The sequence below is a fragment of the Lissotriton helveticus genome, chromosome 5_1 (assembly GCF_964261635.1).
Source record: "Lissotriton helveticus chromosome 5_1, aLisHel1.1, whole genome shotgun sequence".
NCBI classification, from domain to species: domain Eukaryota; kingdom Metazoa; phylum Chordata; class Amphibia; order Caudata; family Salamandridae; genus Lissotriton; species Lissotriton helveticus.
Window position 1 is genome coordinate 1,691,928,184 of NC_136065.1, and position 22,797 is coordinate 1,691,950,980.

The following is a 22,797-nucleotide window of genomic DNA, read 5'->3' on the forward strand; positions in this document are numbered from 1 at the left end:
CCCTGATGCTAATTTACATTCTGAACCAAATAAATGCTGTTATCTGAGACTTGAATCAGCTGAAACCTACAGGTTCTTGTGAGACAAAAGGTTATAGAGAGTAGAAGAGGCACACAGTGGAGGTACATCTTCTTGAGTTGAGGATTGCACACAGTGCTTCATTTGTAAAATATAGGTGCCATGGCCCACATCAGGAGGCCACTGCAGCTTGCACAAACTGTTGCTGATTCCAATGCAGCCAGCGTCAGCAACAACACAACTATTAACCATCACACTCCTACAGGTGTGACATTTTAGACTATTCCAGACACCCAGTACGATAAGGCTTGGTTGGCACGTTTTTAATGTACATTGAACTAATAAACAACTCTAGTTGTTCTCATCCCCACATTACACATACAGCACCACCATGTGGCAGGCTGTCATAAGTGCCGGTTTGGGCAATCGAGTGCTGGTGGTGAGCACCCAAACCACCGGCTCAAATTAAGCACTGATTGCACGTCTCGCTCAAGGAGCTACAACAACGGTAGGTAGCACCGCGAATTAACCCAGGAAGTACCGGAAGACCTCTCCGGGGGAGCACCAGGAAATGCTGTTAAGTTCAGAAGTGGACATTAGAAAACTGACAGAGGAGCCTTCTCCACAGGCAATGCAGATAAGAAGGAAGCAACATGAAGGAAAGCCAGGGAAAATGCAACAAAGCTGTAGGGCATGCATATATGTGAGTGAACTAAGTGTACAGGAAGCACACAACCAATAACTATAAGGCATCTAGTTCTATCTTTACTGCTGCTTACGTTGTCCTGAATGAAATCCTTTCGTGGTTCTGACTAGTCTTTCGTCTTTGACCTACCTGGAAGACCCAGCCCTTGTACTGTTGCATCAGCTGCCAGTGTCTCATCTTCCACAGTTTACAGGTCTTTAAACTTGTTCTTTTCTTGTGTAATCCTGTTGTTTATTGTCTTTGTTGTCTGGGCTTATGTTTCGTGCTATATCCTGACCCTTTTTAGGTCGAGGACTGCGTCGCACTGCGTAGCAGTGTGGGCGGAGCCCGAGATTTAATGTTTCTTAGAGGGGGCTTGGAACCCGCCCCTCTTCTCCATTGGCTCGCCTTGTAAATGCTGGCCAGCCATTGGAGGAGAGGGGCGTCACTCCCTTTAAGCCCCGTATTTTTCGGATTCGGGGGCGTGTTTTTTGCGTTCTTTCTATCTGTGACGTCATCCGTCACTCAACAAAAAACACGCCCCCGAATGCGAAAATGGCGGCGCTTGCCTCCCAGACTTTACACTCCCCGTCAAAAGTGTCCTTTTTCCAACATACTGCCAATTACACATTAAGTTACATCTTTTCTTAACACTTTTAACCGTACAGTCGTTACTAGTTATTTCGTTATACCGAATCTCTTTATCCGCCGGGTGTTTCTATTTTAAATTACTCGCTCCTAGGCATTTCAAGTCAGTCAGTCAGATTCGTGAAACTAGTGTTTTCTCGAATGGACACAATGATTGTTTACGTCAAATTGGATTGTCCCTTTTCATGTTTTATATCCAGGCAGCCGAGGATCCCGTCAGGTTTCTATGACAACATCTCCCTCTCTAACACAAAGCGTCGGCGGAGGGTGTGCGTGTGGGAGAATACTAGTACAAATCGAAGTGAGGATGGCGGAAATCATGAAAGCGCTCGCCTTGAGTTCATTGCCAGAGTCCCCGGCTGTGTCCGCGGCTTTGGAGCACCTGTCTGCTATCGGTGAGTGACGGAAGCTTGGTCCCGGTGACTCTAAAAGTTGTCACTGGAGTTCATACACCAGCAATCATGTCATCATTTTAGGCGAGAGTGTGTCTGAACGGCGGTCATGGGTGGATCAGGCACCCGACCGCCACTACAATTTAGTTTTTTAAATTCTTGCCTTGGCCTACAGTTGAACGAGAAATATTTTCGGCAAGAAGAAGCGGAAACAAGAGAAATACGTGAGGATGAGGGTTTATTTCCGCAATGGCAAAATAAATCCACCTAGTCAAGTAGATCCTTAGAGCCTAACTGCACAGTACGAGGACTAACAAACCTGGAAAAGAAAACCTCGCTCTGCTTCCAGGCTGGGCCCTCCCCGGAACCACCATAGCTGGTACCAAGGTGAGTGAACAAGGCCGTTGCTGAGGGGCTCCCCATGTTGTTGATGGAGAGTGCTGGGTGCCGGCCGAGACCCCGTATGTGGTGACGCATACATGCGGACTGGGAACGGGCAGTGAAAAGGATGTTAAAGAGGGCGCCATGTAATCCGATCCTTGCTCAGAAATACAACAGTAAAACCGAACATTACAAATAAGAGCACCATCGTCTTCGTTCATGATTAACAGAACCTGTGTTGTACTGTTCTTTACTTATATGCGTGTGCATAGGACGTGTTGTATATAATCGGTCGGACCTTCTGGTCCCACTTTGGGGGTTTAGGTGTTTCCCCTCACCTGTGGCAATGCATCCAATAGTTTTTCTCTCTCATAGTATCATTTTCACGTTATTGGTTTAGCGCCGTCTGAGAACCTGTAATAATTAACATTCCCCTCTTTTGACCAATATACTCCGAACATGCCTATTCGGGTGCTCCAGTGTTCGTGAAAACTGCTGCTGACCCATCTGTGGAGACGTGGAAGAGGGGAGGCTGTGTCGCCCTGGGAGACCTGCACACAGACGGACATGTCATTGCGAGGTAGGAAGCGATGGAAAACTTGGAGCAGGGACGATACCTCCTGTGAGCAAACATTTCTGCCACAGTCTGGGAAATATAGCCCGGCTTTCTGGAGGAACCCCAACACTTGCAGACACTGGGGGCATTTTTAGCTCTGGGGTGGGGGGTCGGGGGGGAGAAAGTATCTCACCTGTAAGGGGCACTACTTGACAAGCCTCCTAAACCACCACTGAAAATAAAGGAGAGGTGGCCGGAAGCAATGTCTGAACCAATTTACGTTCTATCCTGCTAGAGATTAAGTCTAAAAAGTCTTGCTCCATACGCTGTGCTTGCTTCCCCGCCCCCTGGCTGTGCTTGCTTCCCTGCCCCCTTCCTGTGCTTGCTCCCCTGGCTGTGCTTGCTCCCCTGCCCCCTCGCTGTGCTTGCTTACCTGCCCCCTGGCTGTGCTTGCTTCCCTGCCCCCTGGCTGTGCTTGCTTCCCTGCCCCCTGGCTGTGCTTGCTTCCCTGCCCCCTGGCTGCGCTTGCTCCCCTGCCCCTGGCTGTGCTTGCTCCCCTACCCCCTGGCTGTGCTTGCTTCCCTGCCCCCTGGCAGCGCTTGCTTCCCTGCCCCCTGGCTGTGCTTGCTTCCCTGCCCCCTGGCTGTGCTTGCTTCCCTGCCCGTGCTTGCTTCCCTGCCCCCTGGCTGTGCTTGCTCCCCTGCCCCCTGGCTGTGCTTGCTCCCCTGCCCCCTGGCTGTGCTTGCTCCCCTGCCCCCTGGTTCTCCTGCCCCCTCGCTGTGCTTGTTCTCCTGCCCCCTCGCTGTGCTTGTTCTCCTGCCCCCTTGCTGTGCTTTTTCTCCTGCCCCCTGGCTGTGCTCGCTCTCCTGCCTCCTCGCTGTGCTTGCTCTCCTGTGTGTGTGTGTGTGGCTCTGGGTGTGTATGTGGCTCTGGGTGTGTGTGTGGTTCTGGGTGTGTGTGTGGCTCTGGGTTTGTGTGTGGCTCTGGGTGTGTGTGTGTGGCTCTGGGTGTGTGTGTGTGGCTCTGGGTGTGTGTGTGGCTGTGTGTCTGTGTGGCTCTGTGTGTGTGGGGGGCTCTGTGTGTGTGGGGCTCTGTGTGTGTGGGGCTCTGTGTGTGTAGGGCTCTGTGTGTGTGGGGGCTCTGTATGTGTGTGTGGGTGGCTTTGTGTGTGTGGCTCTGTGTGGGTGTAAATGCAATAGGTTATGCATTTGCGAGCGATTAAGCTATTGGCATTGTAAATGACAATGCCATTTATTTAACGATTAAGCTATTGGCAATGTAAATGACAATGACATGTATTTATGATTTAAAAAAAAAAAAAATGTCATGAGCAATACCAATAGCTCTACCTTTAATAATGCCGAGACCATTGCATTGTAAATGCTTGTTGAGTAATGACAAGGAGAATCTCTTTAACTTAGTTAAAGAAAATATTAAAAGCAGGAGAGGACTTTTGATTTTTTTTCCAGTGACTGTTTAGCCGTCTTTTTCTGCCCCCAACATAATCTTACCCTTGTACCCGAGCAGACGCTAAATACTTTATACTTGAGCTCCTATGGGGTGGTTCACCATACTAGTGAGATCAACTCTCCATACTTTAGTCTAATAAAAATCTCTCATGTGCCTTATTTTGCTATTTCATGTACACTCGCTGAGATTATTGCCCGGTGATTTGGTTTCGATCCAACATTTCAGGAGAAATATTTCACTATTCTAATCTTTTCACTTGTCCTGCTTGTATGATAAATTAGTACTTATGAAAATACTCTTCGAGTATGGGCTACTCAATATCTTACAACTGTTTTGTACATTTAAAATAACTATCTTTGAATTGTACCTTCAAGGCCACGACTAAACTGTGTTTCCTTGCTCTTCAAGTCATTAGCTTAAATCTGCGGTGAAACAGGGTTTGTGAGTGTAATATTTTAGGATATGTTCTGGTGTCATGCCCTTCAAGTGCAAATTCCTTTGTAGGGACAACTGCAGTCGGGTCAGACGCTTTGGATGTGTGCTGTGTGGGCCGCACTCCTGCAATTCATTGGTTCCTTGTAAAAAATAACACATGCATCCTCTGTTGTGCCTGCTTTCACTAAGCATTAGCTTTTTATACACAGTCCAGTCAGGCTGTCTTAGTTGACCAGGCATCGAAACCTATGGGTGTTTGCACTGCTCCTCCTCCAGGAACGCCCCTTTGGCGCAAATTCAATTTGGCTGTGCTGGATAGTAATACCGGGTTACGGTAGTATCAGTGGCCTCAGATGTCCCAAGGTGAGAGGCCTTCAGTGTAGGCCAGAAGTGTTCTTCTTAGGCCAATTAGCCAGATCCAAGAAACATAGACACATAATAGGTTTATTCGTCTGACATATGTCCTGCCCAAGAGGAGGGTGGCTATAGCCTGTCAATCACGTACAACACGCCCTATCATGGTTAAAAGACCTAATAAGAGAACTGTATTCACCAATCGGGGGTGTCCCCGGAAGTGGAGTAAAGTCTGAGGGGCGTGGAACAAATTCAGGGGAGATATATGTGAACCACCAAGTGAGCAAGATGGGGAGAGTGTGGAGGAAGATTAGCATGGAAAGAAATGTTGGAACTACGAGGGGAATGGGTTACGAAGGAAAAACGAACTTTGTTGAGGAATTGCCCGTAACAATGGGGTCCGAGTGTATAATGAAGTTTCATACTGCACATCTGAGAATTTCTAAATTGCTGTGCTGTGATTTCCATGTTGATAATTCAATAAACATAAAAAAAAAAAAAGACCTAATAAGATCAAAAATAAGAGGAAAAAGACACAGCGGGACGCGCTGGTGTTTTTCCTACCTGCTGCCAAGTTTGGTACTTGCTGACATCAAGGCGCAAAGGGACTACATTACCCAGAACTCTCCTGGGCGCTGAATTAGCGCGTCACTGGGAGCGCCGGGAGGTGCTCAAAAACACCGGAGCCCTCACGCGGCGCGGGAGGCGCAGGAGTTTTTCCTACCTGCTGCCTACCACTATTTCCTGCCCTTAAGGAGAATCTTTGGAGACCGACGCTGCAAACGAGGCACCGCCGCTAGCAGCCACACTTGCTGACATCAAGGCGCAAAGGGACTACATTACCCAGAACTCTCCTGGGCGCTGGATAAGTGCGTCACTGGTAGCGCCGGGAGGTGCTCAAAAACACCTGAGCCCTCACGCGTCCTGCACGGGTGGGAGGCCATCTGATGGATAGATCACTGTAGCTGTATTCGTGCAACTTAGCGGTTTGCTGTTGGTAGCTAAACTTTGTATTATTGCTCTGTTGGTTGGTGTATGCTAAACCAAGGCTATGGCTAAGATCACACGTAAGGGGGGCAATGGGGCTGGAGTCGTTGGCACACTAGATGCCTTCCTCTCTAGGGCTGAGTCCGTGCTAATGCACGAGATTCAGCTAACAGAGCGGAGGCTTTCCCTAGAACCAACAAATTCATTACCATCACTCGCTGCTCTGATTGAGCCCAACCAAACGGTAGCCTTGGGTCCTAGTTCATCACTATACAGTGTACCCAATCCACAGCAGGGCACTCCTGGTCTATCAACTACAGTTAATCCTCCTAGTTCCCTCTCCGCTACACACCCGCACTAGGCAATTAAAGCCTACACAAGCCACCAAAGTGAAAGATCAGTCACGGAAGAGAAAAGCGGATAGTGCACCCAAAACGAGTTCCCAGATCTCCAAGCACGCCAAGAACAGGAGCCCTGCCCTTGTGCAGGGAAGTCCTGTGGTGTTATCTCTGACTTTAGATAGTTCTAAGGGGAGTGTGAATAATCCAAATGCATCTGTGGCTGTCGAGGGCCCTAACTGTTCCCAGATGACATCGAATCTAGTGAAACAGCTAGAAGAAAAGTTCCTAGAGTTGATTAATCCTCTTATGGCTAAACTCGATGTAATTTCCCAAAGGCTAAACATTCTAGAGAAGCATCTATCTAAGGATCCACCTGCTAGTCAGGAAAATAGTCACTTGACTAAGCCAAAGGATAGTGAGCTAATACCATCAATAAGCTCCGAGGACAGTGGGCCGCCATATTTTCCCTCATTTCAAATGGCATACCTCAGAAAGATCAAACACAGCCTGAATACAGGGGTAGTGTAGTACGACGGGCCCCATAGGTGGTTCTAAGGGACGTGGGAATGAACTGCCATTGGGAGCATTTCTACATCTCCCACCTGAGGTGACGCCATATACCATTATCCTAGCCAATGTACCACACTTCCCACATCAGGAAGAGGAGCACTGGTCCTCATTAAGGAACAAGTCTCTCCACTTCCTGAACCACAAAACAGGGCTAGGAAACCAACTTTTTCAGCAATTTATGATGGTCAGAAAGGTTTCATGGGTAGGGCATTCCCAGAAAGGTTTAAATGGTGACTGCATTGTGCTTAGCTTTAGATCACCAAATTTGGTTCGGGATATACTGCATCGGGTAGCAAACTTTAGGCCAAATAACGAGGGTATCAGTGTTCTCCCGTTGGGCTTCTTTTATTGTCCCGATATATACAAAAGACCAGTGAGCAACAGGCAAACAACCAATTTACCTAGAGATATTAACAGGGCAATTTCAGTGTCTAACCATTTTGAAGCACTGAGCACACTGGATACCAATGATTGACTGCCCATCCTAATAGACACCAAGATTCCGGGAATAGCCTCCCTCCGACGGCATGGTGAAGTTGAGATTATTAGTCTAACTAATAGTGCTGAGGCTAACACCTTATCCACTCAGGGACTAATGGAGTGTAACTGTGATGCCATCAATAGCAGGGTGGACATTATAGAGACAAGTAGCTTCCACATTATGAGGAGGCCAGCCGTTGTCGACCCAGTACCAGGCCTTATAACTACAAACGATGTTCCTGGAGGTAGTCAGTCTCTGTTAAGTGATCATAGTAGTCCAGGACGGATAATACAAACCCTGGTTTCCTGGAATATTGCAGGGCTTAAACCCAAATTAACATCCCAAGATTGGCTAAAATTTATAGACAACCACAATGTCCTATTATTCCAGGAGACCTGGCAAATGGAATCACAGTACAGATTAGGTTACCTGAATTTTTATAACTCAGCTACCCCTAGTCTGAGGGGAAGACCAATGGGGGGTCTGACCATCTGGGTCAGACAGGATGGCAGCTATAAAGTCAGTCAGCTGGCTTCTAAGAGTAGTGACATTCTAATTATTAAAATCCAAAGTCCCAAATGCAGAGATCTGTTTATTTTTAACATCTATGCAAGAGGCAAACCTGGGGGTAAACCCTCGGAGACCATCTCCTTGCTGGATTCATATCTTGATCACTATAATGGCAAGGGGATTACGCTTGTAGCAGGAGATTTCAATTGCTGTTTTGAGCCACTTGATAACAACGACATCGAACTTACATTGGAGGAAGACCTTGCTTGGGATATCCCGCAATTGACCATACCTCCAATCAAGAAGTGGTCCCAAGCGGCTTTACAGCTTAAAGTCTTATGTCTGGAGCAGGGGCTTAGGGCGGCAAATGGTAGAACAAAGTCAGATACGCAGGGCGATCCCACTTTCAATAATGGAATACATAGTAGTCGCATAGACTACATTCTTTTTAATAAAGAGTATTGGTCCTCAATTAGGAATATGGTTGTATTTAAACCGGTGGAAAGCGACCATAACCCACTCATATTATCTAGAGAACTGTATAGAAGCAAAGTGCCCGAACTTAGTACTAATACAAGTGATATATATCCCTCAAATGACACCAGGAGGGTAAAATGGGCAGAATGTCTTCTTGAAGAGGACCACATAGCAGTAATGAGTGAACTCGCGGCAAAGGCCACATTAGAACTCCAGAGTTGTGTCACGGACCACAACATGATGTCAAAAGTTATCCCAATACATAACAATCTTTTTAATAGGCTTAGGTTTTTTTTTAATGCGGAGGTCTACAAATTCAATCGCAGGCACAATTTCCGGGCAGAAACATGGTATGGTAAAACTTGCAGGGATGCTTATAAAACTTTAGTTTTAGCAGTAAGATCAAAAGCCAGGGATCGGATTCAAGTTGCAAGGGTGATGTATAAGAAAGCCCAACACGAAGCAAAGTGATCCTGGGACGAACAGTACTGGTTGGAGTTATATAATGCTAGTAGAGCTAGAAACATGGGTGCTTTTTGGGATCTGGTGAAATGGGGGAAGGGGCGCCCTAGGGACCATCCATAAAACCATGACCCTCCTGATTTATGGGTCTCGCATTTCAAGACGCAGTTTGCCTGTCCGTCCCTTGACACGATGTTGAGCTTTGACATCCCCAACATCCCTCCAGATTTTACACCACTACACTTTAGTCTAAACGAGGTGGACAGAATACTTAACTCAGCCCCAAAGGACAGAGCACCTGGGTTGGACAGTGTTCCTGCCGATCTGTTCATACACAGGAGAGTAGTGTGGGCACCCTATATCCAGTCCCTTGCTAATGCTATCGCAAAAGGATACCCCATACCAGACACCTGGAAGGGTGCCGAGATAATCCCCATCTATAAGAAGGGGGATCGTTCGGACCCAGCCAATTACAGGCCTATAAGCTTAATAGACTGCATCCAGAAGGTGATAGCTAGGCTCGTTCTGTCCAGGATCCAGGCCTGGATTGATGAGGATGATATTTTATCCCATCTCCAGGCCAGATTCCGCACACATACGAGCACGATAGATCAGGTCTTAAGATTTATTTTAATTTATTGGCGAGTGGTAATCCTTAAAGGTGGCACTCTTTTTGCGGCGTTTGTCGACCTTAAGTCGGCGTTCGACTTGGTACCGCGCTCGAAAATGTGGAGTGTCTTTTTAGAACAAGGTATGCCACTGGACGTACTTGCTTTTTTAATTAAACTCCACAATGCTAATTTTGCCAAGTCTGGTGGGGGGAGCACGGCAAAGTTACAGACAGGTTACCGATTCTTAGAGGGGTAAGGCAAGGGTGCGTTTTGGCGCAGACACTGTTTTCATTGTACATTAACAGGGTTATCGATTATTTCAAGAACGATCCGACGGATGCCCCCAAGTTGAATGGAATATCGATTCCCCTACTAATGTTTGTAGATGACACTCTTTTAATATCTAAAATGCAGCAAGGCCTATAGAAGGCTATTGGGCGTTTTGAAGTGTTCTGCAAAGATTATGGCCTTACCATTAATGTGACCAAGACAACATTTATGGTCATGCACAAGCAAAAGCTTGTGAGAGGGAGGGTTACCATGAATGGTCAATTGCTCGAACAGACTCAACTCTTCTCTTACCTTGGTATCACATTGGGTTCCAGATTTGAATGGAAACCCCATATAAACCAGTTGGCTACTAAACATGCCCAGTTAGCAGGTGCATTAGTAAGGGAACTGCGCCTTTCTGCCACTAAACCAGATCAAAATCTACAACACCAAAATAAGCGCATCTATACTCTATGGGGCTGAACTATGGGGGTTTAGTAATACTGTCCAACTGAAGAATTCCCAAAATAAGTTTGTGAGGGGTTTAGTTGGCCTTCCGCCATCTACGCCACTTCTGCCCCTTTATTATGATCTGGGCTGTCAACGATTGGAGGATGTGGCGCGCTTTAAACCAGTGGCTTACTGGCGGCGACTCTGGGTTACACCAGAGCTCTCCCAGTATGCCTAGGCCCTCCTCGAAGTCCGAGACGCATACACAACCAACAGAATCCCATGGTTGAGAGAGGTGAAGTCTGTTTATACCGCCATGGGCTTGAATTAATTATGGGGGAACCCTACTCTTAATCCTTTCCCATCTCGAACGGCGCTCAGGGAGGCTTACTGGTCAATGGTGTCAATGCGAAATTTTAGAGCTTGCATTGGCCCATCACTTACAAGAAACTTCCTTGAGCTTAAACATGAACCTGTCTATGAGGGCTATTGGGATATTATTACCATTCCCGAAGACCGGAAGCGGTACCACCAATATAGGGTGGGTACCCTTCCTGTCAATGCCTTTACCGGCATATGGCAAACTAAAAATAATTCATCATGTCCATTCTGTCCAACACAGCCGGAAAGCATAGCCCATATTCTGTTTATTTGTCCTGAGTACAAATTGCCTCGTATGTTTGTTAAAGGGCATCACTACTGGGGCAGAGGCCCTAAGGATCATTCAATCTGAGTGCTCAGAATGTATTGTAATTGCTGTTGCAAAATGTCTACATTGGATGTGGGCAATTCAGAGGAGAAAGCTTCGCCAGAATTAAAATGGCTTTTTATTGGAATTTTGTGTACTATCACTTCTGTGATGCTAAGTGATTAATGACCTCATGATCTTTAAAAAAAAAACTTAATTTATTGTATAGTTTTTTACATTTTGCTGTTCTTTTTAATAATATTAACTTATTGCATGAAATAACTTTTGGACTTGTTTCTCTGGTAGGAATGCTGTGTCACTGATGCTGTTATGTTTTTTAACTGGTGTAGTTTTATTTATGTATAGTCTTTCATGATATATTTATCGAAATAAAGACTTCTTTGAATTGAATTGACACAGTTACTAAACTATAGCGGTAACATCGAGTCCATGCAGCCCTTTTGGTCAGTCAATCAGATGACATGCCACCATCACGAGGTATGGATTTTATGGTGACAAACTCAAACTTGAGGAGGATTAATTGTAGCAACTGCATACCTCACAAACAAAATTATGGTGGCTCATTAAACCCTCCCCGAAGCAGGGAAGAATATAACAATAAGGGAGAGTGCTGGAGGGGTGGGTATCCATAGCGCAACTGGTAGGCCTTCAGACAAACCCATTACTACACACACACAAAAGAAATAAAGTATCTGTTGAATATGATGGAACCTGACCTGAGGGCCCAAACACTGGAATGGATGTATGACGTTACAACGCATACTTTTACAACGCCTACCTTTACATCGCAAGTTTTACAACGCATACCATTACAACGCATAATGCTTTTGGGCGCTGGATAGTGAATAGTTTAATTTACTATTTCAACTCCAGTCCCCTTGGATAGTAGGGAAGGTGTTGGATAGTACATTAAACCTATTCCCTATCCTAGAGCGCCCCCCAGCGCTATGCGTTGTAATGGTTTGCGTTGTAAAAGTTGCGTTGTAATGGTAGTTCGTTGTAAACGTTTCGTTGTAAAGGCTGTATACCCACTGGAATAGTTGACTTACAGATGGGGCTATTCCCTGCATGGTATTATAAGTAGGGCTCCCGGTTTTCCGTTTTTAGGGATATTTACATATAAATACAGACGGAAATCTATATTTCCTTTGTCTGTATTTATATTTAGAAACGGCAAAACACTGGCAAATGTTGCCACGCTGCCGCTGCATGCTGTTTCCTTTGCACGCCCCTAGGAATTCTTTTTAATCCCTTCCAATCACGTCCAGTCCCCCCCCCACCCCCCCCCCTATGCCCCGGCAGCAGCAGAGGACCGTATTCTCCATCGTCATGTGGGTGAGGTGGAGGTGAGGGTTGTTGTCCTTGATTATCTTAATTGCCGTGTGTGTTGAATGCCACAGCCCCCAGTAAGCCATCTCAGACGGTTCAACACCTGCAGCAGCAGTTTTGCTGAGGCCTGTTACATAGTATATTTATTTCCAGTGCAAATCAGCATAGTACAATGACCTGTGTGTTTTCTCTCTGGCCGCTGAGAGCTAAACGCTGGAACACATTGATTTTGCCTCTAAATTAATCATCGCAAAACTTTAGTTGAAAAGTTCTGCAGAATTCACAGCCATTGAATTGAATTGAAAATAATTTATAACGCGCAAAAAAACAATAACCCGGAGGTATCAAGGCGCCTAACCATAAAATCAGAAAGTAGAACCATTCATCCATTACACATAGGCTTGCAGGAAGAGGCGAGTTTTAAGTGCACCACGAAATGCCTGTAACGTGGGCAGGGACCTGAGATCCAAAGGGAGTTCGTTCCACCATTTAGGGGCAAGGGTGGAAAAGGCCCTACCACCCCATTTGGCTCTTCTTATGCGAGGGGCTGACAGAAGCAATTTCCCGGAGGAACGCAAGTTCCTTCCAGGGATGTAGTTGGAAATGATCGAGCTTACTCCCGAGTCACTGTTTTTTGTGATGACTTTATATGTCATACACAGGACCTTGAACCGTACTCGGTATTCTACCGGAAGCCAGTGCAGTGTTTTCCTGGCTAACGTAGCCGAAGTACGTCTGGGAGCATCCAAAACAAATCTTGCTGTGGCATTTTGAACCACCTGTAAGCGCTGCAGGAGGCTCTTTTTTAGCCCCGCGTACAGCGCGTTACAGTAGTCTAACCGTGAGCCTATTAATGCCACAGCTACCTGTTTTCTGGATTGTAACGAAAGATATTTCCTAATCCTTCGCAGGGTGTGAATTAGGCCCCAACAGGTGGAGATGGTTCTGCTCACCTGTCCATTCATATCCAGGACTGGGTCTATCATCACCCCCAGATTCTTGGCAGATGTTGTGGGGGAAGGGCAAGCTCCAAGCGAGTTGGGCCACCAGCTGGCTGACCAGATGTTGACCATTCTTAGAACATGCGTTCATCTCAACTGTAAGGGGCAAAATGTATTTGAAAGGAAATCAGACCTATTTTATTAACCCCGCCATATCGCCCTGAAATTTGAACCAGCGACCTACAAATTACGCTGAACAGTTTGCGGCAGGCTCTAAACTCTTGTCTGGAGGAGATCAATACAGACATGCCCGATCACGGCCCCAAGAGTGTACCTCATGCACTGAGACAGTGGCTCTGAGTGTCTCACCACGCTGAGGCCCAAGCTTCACATGGGTGTCTTGTCAAAGTCAGTCTAAAACTCTAAAGCAGGCACTCCCAGGGAGCATACTCATCTCTCTGGCAGGAACAGGTATCTTACACACTGAGCTATCTCTCAGAGGTTGAAACCAGCGACCTGAATGTCAAAGGCAGATCGCTGCTACAGGCGCATTATCCAGCTGTGCTATGCTGTCGTACTGGATTACTCTTCCACTAGCTGGTCATGAATGCTTTATTTTCCTACGCAGTTTGGCTGCAGCAACCTGTTCCATGCCCCCCCTTGTGCCCTCTCCGATGCCGCATAAGATGAGTACCTGGGAAAACAGAACAGAAAAGCTTAATAGTTTATAGCAGGGGTGGAGGGAAAGGGCCCGCCGTCACGCCATTACATGATCGATTGCCTACTTAGCATGAGGTTAACAACTGGGGGGGGGGGGTGGGTGAGCGGGATAGGGGTCAGACTAAGTTTAAGTGCCCCCAGGTTGAATGATAAGGCTATGAATTCTGCTACAATCCGGTGCTTGTCACTTCCACCCAAAAACCTTCAGACCCCCTCCCCAAAGCACCCTCTTTATTTTATGGGGCATCACACTTACCTCTAGTGAGAGATCGGAGCATTGCAGGACGAAAATACCCAGCTACAAGTAGCGCCCTAAAGCTCCATGGTGAATCTTTGAAACCAGGGAGACCCTTAGCCCTGACACCTCCCTCCCCCCCACTCATTTTCACCCCAACACCTGCACGCACAGACTCAGTTTACAGGCCTGACGGAATCGGACCCACCATGACCCGCAGTTCACTGCATGCGTTCAATCACTGAGCCGTCCTGAGATATTGCATTCAGTGAATGTAATGGGAACTCATTTACGTAGTCAGGTAGTCAGCGGCTGTCCTGGGCATCTGATCCGGGTCCGGCTCTCCTGGGCCTGCGTTGGGCATCCTTCTTGCACCGCCAGATATAAAATATCCGACGTCCCACTGCACTGCTCTCACCAGCACGTAACATGGAAGGGTTACACGTTTTTCCATGAATGCACTCTACTGTACTTGCAAATGAGCAAGCAAACTATAGCACCCGAAGCCTGGGGTGCCAAGTAAGCGCTAGAGCGTCCCATGGACCTTCCAGACATCGTACCTGCGTTGTATAAAAAAATGTAAATTGTGTCAGCAAACGCCCGGATTCAAAGAGACTCTGCTCTGTGGGGGTGGGTGGGTGGGGGGGGGGGAGGGGGAAGCAGCAGATTGTCAGAGTGGAGATGCAGGGGCGCTAAGAGGTGAAATGCCAACAAAGCTTAATTAACATGTAAATGGTCTTTTGAAGACCTGTGAAGTGGTCGGGTGCGGCTGTGTGTGCGTGCTGGGGAAGCTGTCTCAGCCCGCTCCAGACCCTATGCATTAGTACCGTACCAGGGTAGGGATTATTGCTCAGGTCAGGTTTCCTTTGCCACTGCTGCTCGGTCCATCTGCACAGTATTCCCGTTGTGCATATCGTTAACATGGTCTCAGCCATAGTCTGTGCTAGTCTTATTTGCGCCATTACATCTCATTCCAGATCTCTAAATAACACACACGGTGTGGCTCACATGTGCATATGCATTCTTATGCTGACGCCCTACCCTTTTCAAGTATTGAAATCGTTTTTTTATCTTACATCTCAAGAAGGAGTGTAGTTATTTCGTTTATGAGTCATTAGCTAAGATATTTACAGAGTTAGGCACGAGGGAGATTCCCCACTGGAGAGTAGCTCAAGTTTCTCATCACCTCTCTCTAAGGACAAATGCAGGCACTGGGTGAGGCACGGCACAGGGTGGGGTCCATACGCCCAACTCCTGATACCCCTCTGTTCTACACATCTCTTCCCAACACTGAATCTTAGGAGAGTGCATTGGTTCTAGATCAGCCACACATCGCTAAAGCAAATGTGACCAGGCCAGAGAAGAACCGCAATTGCCAGCTATGTGTGCAAGTTACCATAAAAAACACAGAAGGTCTCCGAAATGTTTACTTATCGAATTTTACAAGTTGCCCTCACAGGCGCTAGTGTGCATTGTCAATTTAAATAAATGCGGAAAAATACTAGCTGTAGCGGCGTCTTTTGCTTGTGGCAAAAATAAATGCGGATAAATACAGAAAAAATCCCCAAAAAATAAATATGGATAAATACAGACGGAAATGGCAAAAAAATAAATACCATAAAACCGGGAGCCCTAATTATAAGTTTGCATCGCTGCCTAAGTGATCTAAGCTGTAGGTTATCTGGTATCCTAATACTTTTTGATCCCTGCAATCATGGTAGCCTTGTGTGCAAGGTGAGGCCTAAACTTTTTTATCATGGTTCTGAGGCCAAGAGCCACGCTCTGAGGCCTTGAGGAATGCACCAACCATTCTTTCCAGGCAGCATGGGACTACTGTCCATGTCCTCAGTCATATAGATGAAGCAGTGGTTGCAGTGCAGCATTTTCCTTAGTGATAATACTCTTCCGTCAGGGATAAGTGTGGCTCCTACAGGCCTCACATGAGTAAAGTTCAGCTTGATGTAACGCCAAGACCCCGCACTGACACACCTGTGTGCTTGCAGTGTCTGGTAGCTGTGCTCCATATTTCTTGTGAGTTTGCGGTTGCATAGACCAGTGGGATCCATCTTGGATAAACTGGTAAAACAGAGCACATGATGGAGGCCACGGTACATCCTCTAAGGACAGTGGAAGTGTGTTGCATTAATTCCTTCACTAGATCAGGGAGCTTGAGACAGTGAAGTGTGGGAGGATAGAGACAGGGTTTCCCTAGTTATTCAAGTGTGACCTGTAAGCAAGGGTCTGGTGAGTATCTCTTCCCGAGCACTACAATTTGGGTTGATAGCAGGGAATGGGAGGTGAGCCAGCAGATTTTGTTGTTAAGGAGAAGGAATCTTCTAGGCAGGGTCTACCACCTTTGTCTCTCGTCTGAGTGCTTCTCCAGTACCCTGATGACAGGCAGGTGTGCAGGGTCTGTACACTACATTTTTTTCACATTTTGGGTGCTCAGTTTGACACAGTCTCTTTGATAGCGGCTGAGCGAGCCAGAAGGAAAAATGAACCGTGAAATGAAACTGCTCGAAGCTGGTTCTTGATTTTTGACTGTGGGATCAACATCTCCCGTCTAGAAAATGTGTATAAAAGTGTGACTCAAACTGCCCTACTTTATTCCAGTTTCAAGCTCTTAATGGCTAAGATTTTGAAGACTCTGCAGAGTACTCAAAGGAAAATCTCTATTATAGCCCTCTCTATTCCCTGAAGGAAGTTCTTCCACTATAGGAAATTCTGTACTCCATGCCTATTGAAGTGCCCTTCACAGTGTGTTCTTGTTTTTGTTTTGAGTGTCTGCCATTTATTGCAGTATTATACCTCTACTTGTATCTTGTACGCTTATTTAACATGAACATGTCACTTTTTCCTCTTAAAATGTATCGTTTGCTACCACTTCTTGTATTTTGTTTGCTTTTGATACATGCACAATTGCCACTTTTGGCTCATGTTACGTAACGTTTGCTTTTGTAACATGCCCACTTGTATTCCTATTGTGAAGCGCTCTGACACCTTCGGGTAAAGTCTGCGCTATATAAAAACGCATAAAATAAAAATAAATAAAACTGCTGGGAACCAGTGCTGGTGTCAGTGACATCTGTGTTCCCAAGGGTGAGAGACATCTGAAGTCTGCACATCCTTCTGCTGGAAGATGTGGGTTGACCTACGGCCTGGGAAAGAGGGCTTGATTCTGCAGGAAGAGAATGCTCAAGCAGGAGAAACCCAGATGCTGTGTCCAAAGTGTGGGGCAGGCTAAACTGGGGAGTGTCACTAAAGGTTGGAGAGGGTCTCCCATCCTTCTTAGGATTTTCTGCAACTAACCAAGAGAGCTAAATCGTCCTACGAACTCAGTACGTTTCAGTTAGTGCAACGATGATGATCCTGTGGTCTGCCGGAAGCGGAAGGACTAGTGCGACCGCTGCTTGTGTCTGCTGTGGGCTGTATTGAGTTCTGAGTCTCTACCCCCACACTGCTTCCCTGAGAAGGCGTGGACTGCTCTCCCTTCCTACCCTGAGAGTGAAGTGTGGAAAGGGTGTACTTAGCGACCAGTTTGCAGTGCCATACTAAGTCAGGCCCCGGGATATCAGTGGTAAGCCACAACCCACACGGTTGTGGCCCTGTAACCCTGCTTGCCCCTTGGCTCCCAAATGGATTCTAACAGTTAATACAATATCTGCCAGACATACAGGCCATGTTTTAGACTTGGTTTACGTAATTGTATTCATTATGTTTTAATTGCTCATAGATTTACATCTTGACAATAGTTAAGTGAATAGAGCAACTACAATGAGGATGATATGTTTACGTACAGATATGATAATATGAAATGAATAACTAGTATTAAAAAATGTACAAAATATATATGGAGAAAACCATTCTATAATGGTTTAAACGTTTCTCTTGGTTGCCTGCCAAAGAGGGGGTGGGGTTATTAGGATATAATATATACTGTCTGCAGGCAATTGAACAGCGCACTCTGCACTACAGTCACTACAATATTCAAAATTCTTCCTTGGGATGGATAACATCATGTGTTTCGACTCTCCGGTAGTCCTGTGTGGTCATCCTCAGGACAGGGTGGTCCTTGTTCCCTAGTTTTGTTCTAAATGTGCTTAATACTGGCAGACATTCCTTATTGGTTGCTCGTTTCTGTGCTGTTCTGAGGCCCACAGTGGACATGAGAAAGGTGAGCTGTACCACATTACCGCTTCCTCTGTCAGACCGGACAGCAATTCTTCTGGGTTTCTGCATTGCATCTTCTGTGAATATTACTCCTTTGACTCCTCTGTGTCGGAGGATTGTACAGATTCAAAAGTGGTTTTACATCACATTGAATGAACTACTCTCCGTTGACATGTTCAGACTCATACTCTAAATAAACCTTAAGTCATTTCAGAACAAGATACACTTGCTTCAGTTGAATATGTTAATGACACAATGTCTCATAGCTCTTCCTTGGCGGGGTTATTTCTATTCTCTCTCATACAACCTCCTCCATATAACTCTCAACCTCCCTCTTCTTTTCTCTACTCGCACATTAGTATTCATTGACTGAACCATGAGCTTTAAGTTTGTTGAGATGAGTTGGAATTATAGCTATCTTGTTGAAAACTGATTTCTGTTTTTTGTAAAAGGTGTCCTGCATCTCAGTTGTTGTTTCATGTACAGCGTTCTCACATCAAGAGGATGAGCAGGGCTCTCAGACCCCATTCAGGGGCCACAGAGTAGCTGGGGTTTGTGAGTTCAAGCGTGTTGTTTAGGGTCATTGCCTTTTGTGTCCTGGAGTCCGCCCCGCCATGGCTCCACAAACTGCACAAGCACACCCCTCAGCACTCTCTCAGAGTAGTGAAGGTGAGCATTGCAAGGCATTTGAAGGAAGTAGTTTAGAGGGTAGAGATTCAACACTCAAGTACTGAAACAATAGACACAATAAGAGAATGTCCAGGTACCTTTCCTATTAAAACACAGACAAGCACTTTCAGCTCACCACAACGCAATACAATCAGTGTATATGCAGCACTATGGATGCCACAGGGGTGACTACACCAACAAGTTAGATAAGGTGAAATGGAGCAACTCTCCTGTGTTCTGTGACCCATAGGTCTTTGTTCATGGAATGAGCATGCAGCAGAGTCATTTTAAGGCATGGGTAAAGTGAGCGATGGCACAGGGCCCCCGCCTCTCTAGGGACTCGCTTGTCAAGTGATCAGGACTCTTAAGAGACGCTCTTGTTTTCGCCTGTCTGTATCCCCCTCCCACCCGCTGTTTGTCTCTCTCTACCTCTGAGACACTCTTTATGCTATGTATCCCTACCTCACCCCCTCCCTAACTTTCTATCTACCTCTTTCTGTACCTCATCTATCTATTGCTACTTCTCAGACGGTCAGGCACACTGAAGGCAGTGCCCACCACCCCCCTCAGTGCCTGTCATCCCGTGGCACCGCCCCAAGACTACAAGGTAGGCGAAAAATAAAACCATAGTAAACATGGTATGTTATCTTTTTGTTTTCCACGGTTTGCAGCTGCTGCTGCTGGCAGGGGGCGGCGCTCCGAGCCGCCCCTGATTGTATACCTTCTATGGCATAGCTCTGGGTTGTAACGGGTAGTATATCTTCTCCTTACAGTACAGACTTGAGGCAGGAGGTGCTTGTTCAGTGTGTGTGAAGGATTAGTAGGTACTGTTTCTGCTGTATCTGGTGCACAGCTTTGTGGCAGAAAGTATTTCTTTTACATCTAAAGCACAAGGTCTGCTATGCCCAGTGCGTGGGGGATGCAGGTGATCTGTATCCAAAGTCTTACTGACAGGGCTGCGTCTTTTTTTTAGCATAGAACGGAAGTGAGGAGTGTTTTCTGACAAGTGTACAGGTTGTACCATATTGTATTTTATATCCAGGACAGTGTTGTATTAGGTGATATGTATTTTGTCTATGGCACGGGTTTGTACCAGATGCAATTTTTTTATTGTTCTGGTGCACAGGGCATAAAAGGTTGTATTGCTTCAATGCTTTCCGTGCATGGTTTGCTCCAATTGACTCCACAGGACCCCTTTAACAATGGTAGGAGCTGCACCACCTGCTTCTGGCTATGTGACACCCAGCAAAAGATCACAACACACCAGAACTTTATATCATCTATTTAAAAAAAATGTTTATTTACCACAGGAACAGACAACAAAAACACAGATTCCCACATACAAGAGAAAAATAAGAAAGGAAAATAAAATATTCCCCATCCCCCCCGCTCATGCTCCAGTGCCTTCTGTCATCTGTGTCTGTTATTATATAAATACATCAACTTTATTACATTATAAATATTTATATACCATATACTATATTCATTAATCACAGCTAGAAAAGATATGGCCTAGTGTAGCATGCCCAAAACAGTGTTGTAATAAGGTATCATGGAAAGTGCTGGACGGTGTCGAGAGGATGAAGAGTTAATATCGACAGTTATGGGAAAAAGTCACAAGAGGATTTTAACCATAAGAACTTTGCCTGATGAGAAAAATCCAACTGAACTACAAGCGAGACATGCTTGTCCAGCCAATCGTATATTGAATAAGCAATAGAGTGTTCAGCCAATGAGATCTCAAATGGTGACCACTCATAGCCTTCAATCAACCAGATCTGAAGCAAGGGAAGATATGTTTAGACAATCATTGACCATTAGGCTAAAATACATTGAAGAAATTATATTCCAAGTGTTGACCGTAAAAGGTATTCAGCCACCGAATATCAACAGGTCCACTCAATAAAAGCCCACTAAAGTTATTCAACCAATCGCTAATTTCAACAATGCACACTATTTGGCGTGTGTTTTCACAGTGAATCGTTTGGAACCTTTGCATTTATAAGGTTCAGTCGTATAGATAGGTGCCATAGATCATCAGACTCAAGGCTATGTAAGAAGGTGAGACAGCCACAGACCTGCCCAGAAATGGCCACAGACTGGTCCATTGCAATGTGGAGGAGGCAAGGAATGAAAGTCCTTCAGTCCATACAGGGGTAAAGGGCCTCCCATATACGGTAGGAATAGGTGAGATCCACTGTGTATCACTTTGGACTAGTCTGCAGCTACTGCCCGTACTTTGGAGAAGTTTAGTTCAACATACTTGTCTCAAGGTAGGTCCTTGTCCTCTCTACTGCACGGCGGACCTTTTCTGGAACTGTACTGAGCTACTGCTAGGATCTGGAGTCATTCCCCAGTACTTCGACAGGGTCTTAGGCACACTGGATGGAAGCACTGATAGATTGTCCCATCGGATGTATGACGTTACAACGCATGCTATTACAACGCATGCCTTTACGACGCAAGTTTTACAATGCAAGTCGTTACAACGACTTGCGTTGGGGGGCGCTGGATAGTGAATAGTTTAATTTACTATTCCAACTCCAGTCCCCGTGGATAGTAGGGAAGGTGTTGGAAACTATTCCCTATCCTAGAGCGCCCCCCAGCGCAATTCGTTGTAAAAGTTGCGTTGTAATGGTTGCATCGTAAAGGTACTTCGTTGTAATAGTTGCGTTGTAAAGGATGTTCCCCGTCCCATCATTCATTGTATAGAGGCAATGTAGTGAACTCACACTTTTTATACAATGGATTTCTCCTTTTTCACAATTTAAAAAAAAAAAAAAAAAGATGCACACAAGATTGGGTCTTTCGCAGCTGTCACGCCTAGGAGTTCTCTGACCTTATGAGTAAAATCTCCTACAGGGCACAGTAGGAGCAGATGCCATGACAACTATAGCGGACTAGAAAGCTCATGTCTCTTTTGGTGAATTACCGTGACAACATTACCCACAGTGCATTGGTACTTGCCTGGTAACTCATGATCTGGTGTGACAACGATTTGCCTACAGTTCAATTCTTTGGGTCCATATTTCTTATGGTGCATTGCCTTAACAATATGACACACCATGCCCAGTGAGACCCAGATGCAGGAAGTGATAAAAAGAAAAAGTGGCAAATGGTACAAAGTATGGTATTAGTTCCTTTCTAGGAGTATGCAACATAGTGATGGGTACCGACAGAGATGACCATCAATGCAGATATTGATTTCTTTGAATTGCTGCCCCGCCATGTAAGTCAAGAACATTTCCTATAACTTTCAAAAATCTGAGGCAGTAACCAGATCTCTGGAACTAGTGCAACTGCATTCTTGGGTCCTTCGATTTTCTATTTTTTAGCTAGATGTTTAGGTCACAATGGCGTCTGCCCCTGCAATTTGCAATGCAGTCAAGAACTCACGAAAAAAGGCATTGGTAACGGCCAATGGAGCAAAACACCAGGTGTTCCAAGACTCAGTAGTTCCAAAAGTGTATTTTTAGGGATGCGGTGGTGATAATACTGAATATAATCTTCACGCCATTGGTAGAGTCTCTTTCACAGCCACTGTGGGTGCTCATGCATCACGCACCATGACTTCAGTTGACCCATGGATCTGACTGAGCTCTGAGCTGTCGAAGCTGGCCATCAGCTGCCGCGGTCCAGGTCTTGTGGGGGTGAACCTCTCAGTGATAGATGCCGCCCTCAAAGGCCCAATATTCCTAGGGTGGTGGGAAAATATAAACATATGTCAACAACAGAAGAGGTTGTGCAAAGAGACAAGTGAGGAGAAATACATTGACGAGATAAGGAGATAAAGCAAGGAAAAAGGCAGATTAAATGGACTTCTTAGGATAGATAGAGCAAATACATTTTGGAAACTGAATTAGACAAATAAACATTGCATTACCGGGTGCCCAGAGACACAAGAATACATTAAAATAGCCAACTGG

General features: G+C 45.8%; 1 protein-coding gene across 2 annotated transcripts in view; it reads right to left on the reverse strand.

The window, feature by feature from the left end:
- Positions 1-21,647: 21,647 nt before the first annotated feature.
- The window catches only part of TGM1 (transglutaminase 1), a 52,527-nt gene continuing 51,377 nt past the window's right edge, over positions 21,648-22,797 (reverse strand). For both annotated transcript variants that reach the window (XM_078644943.1, XM_078644944.1), the window contains one exon: positions 21,648-22,566. In XM_078644943.1, the coding sequence (XP_078501069.1) occupies positions 22,422-22,566 (145 nt within the window). In that variant the 3' untranslated portion in view covers positions 21,648-22,421. The remainder of the gene's footprint in view (positions 22,567-22,797) is intronic.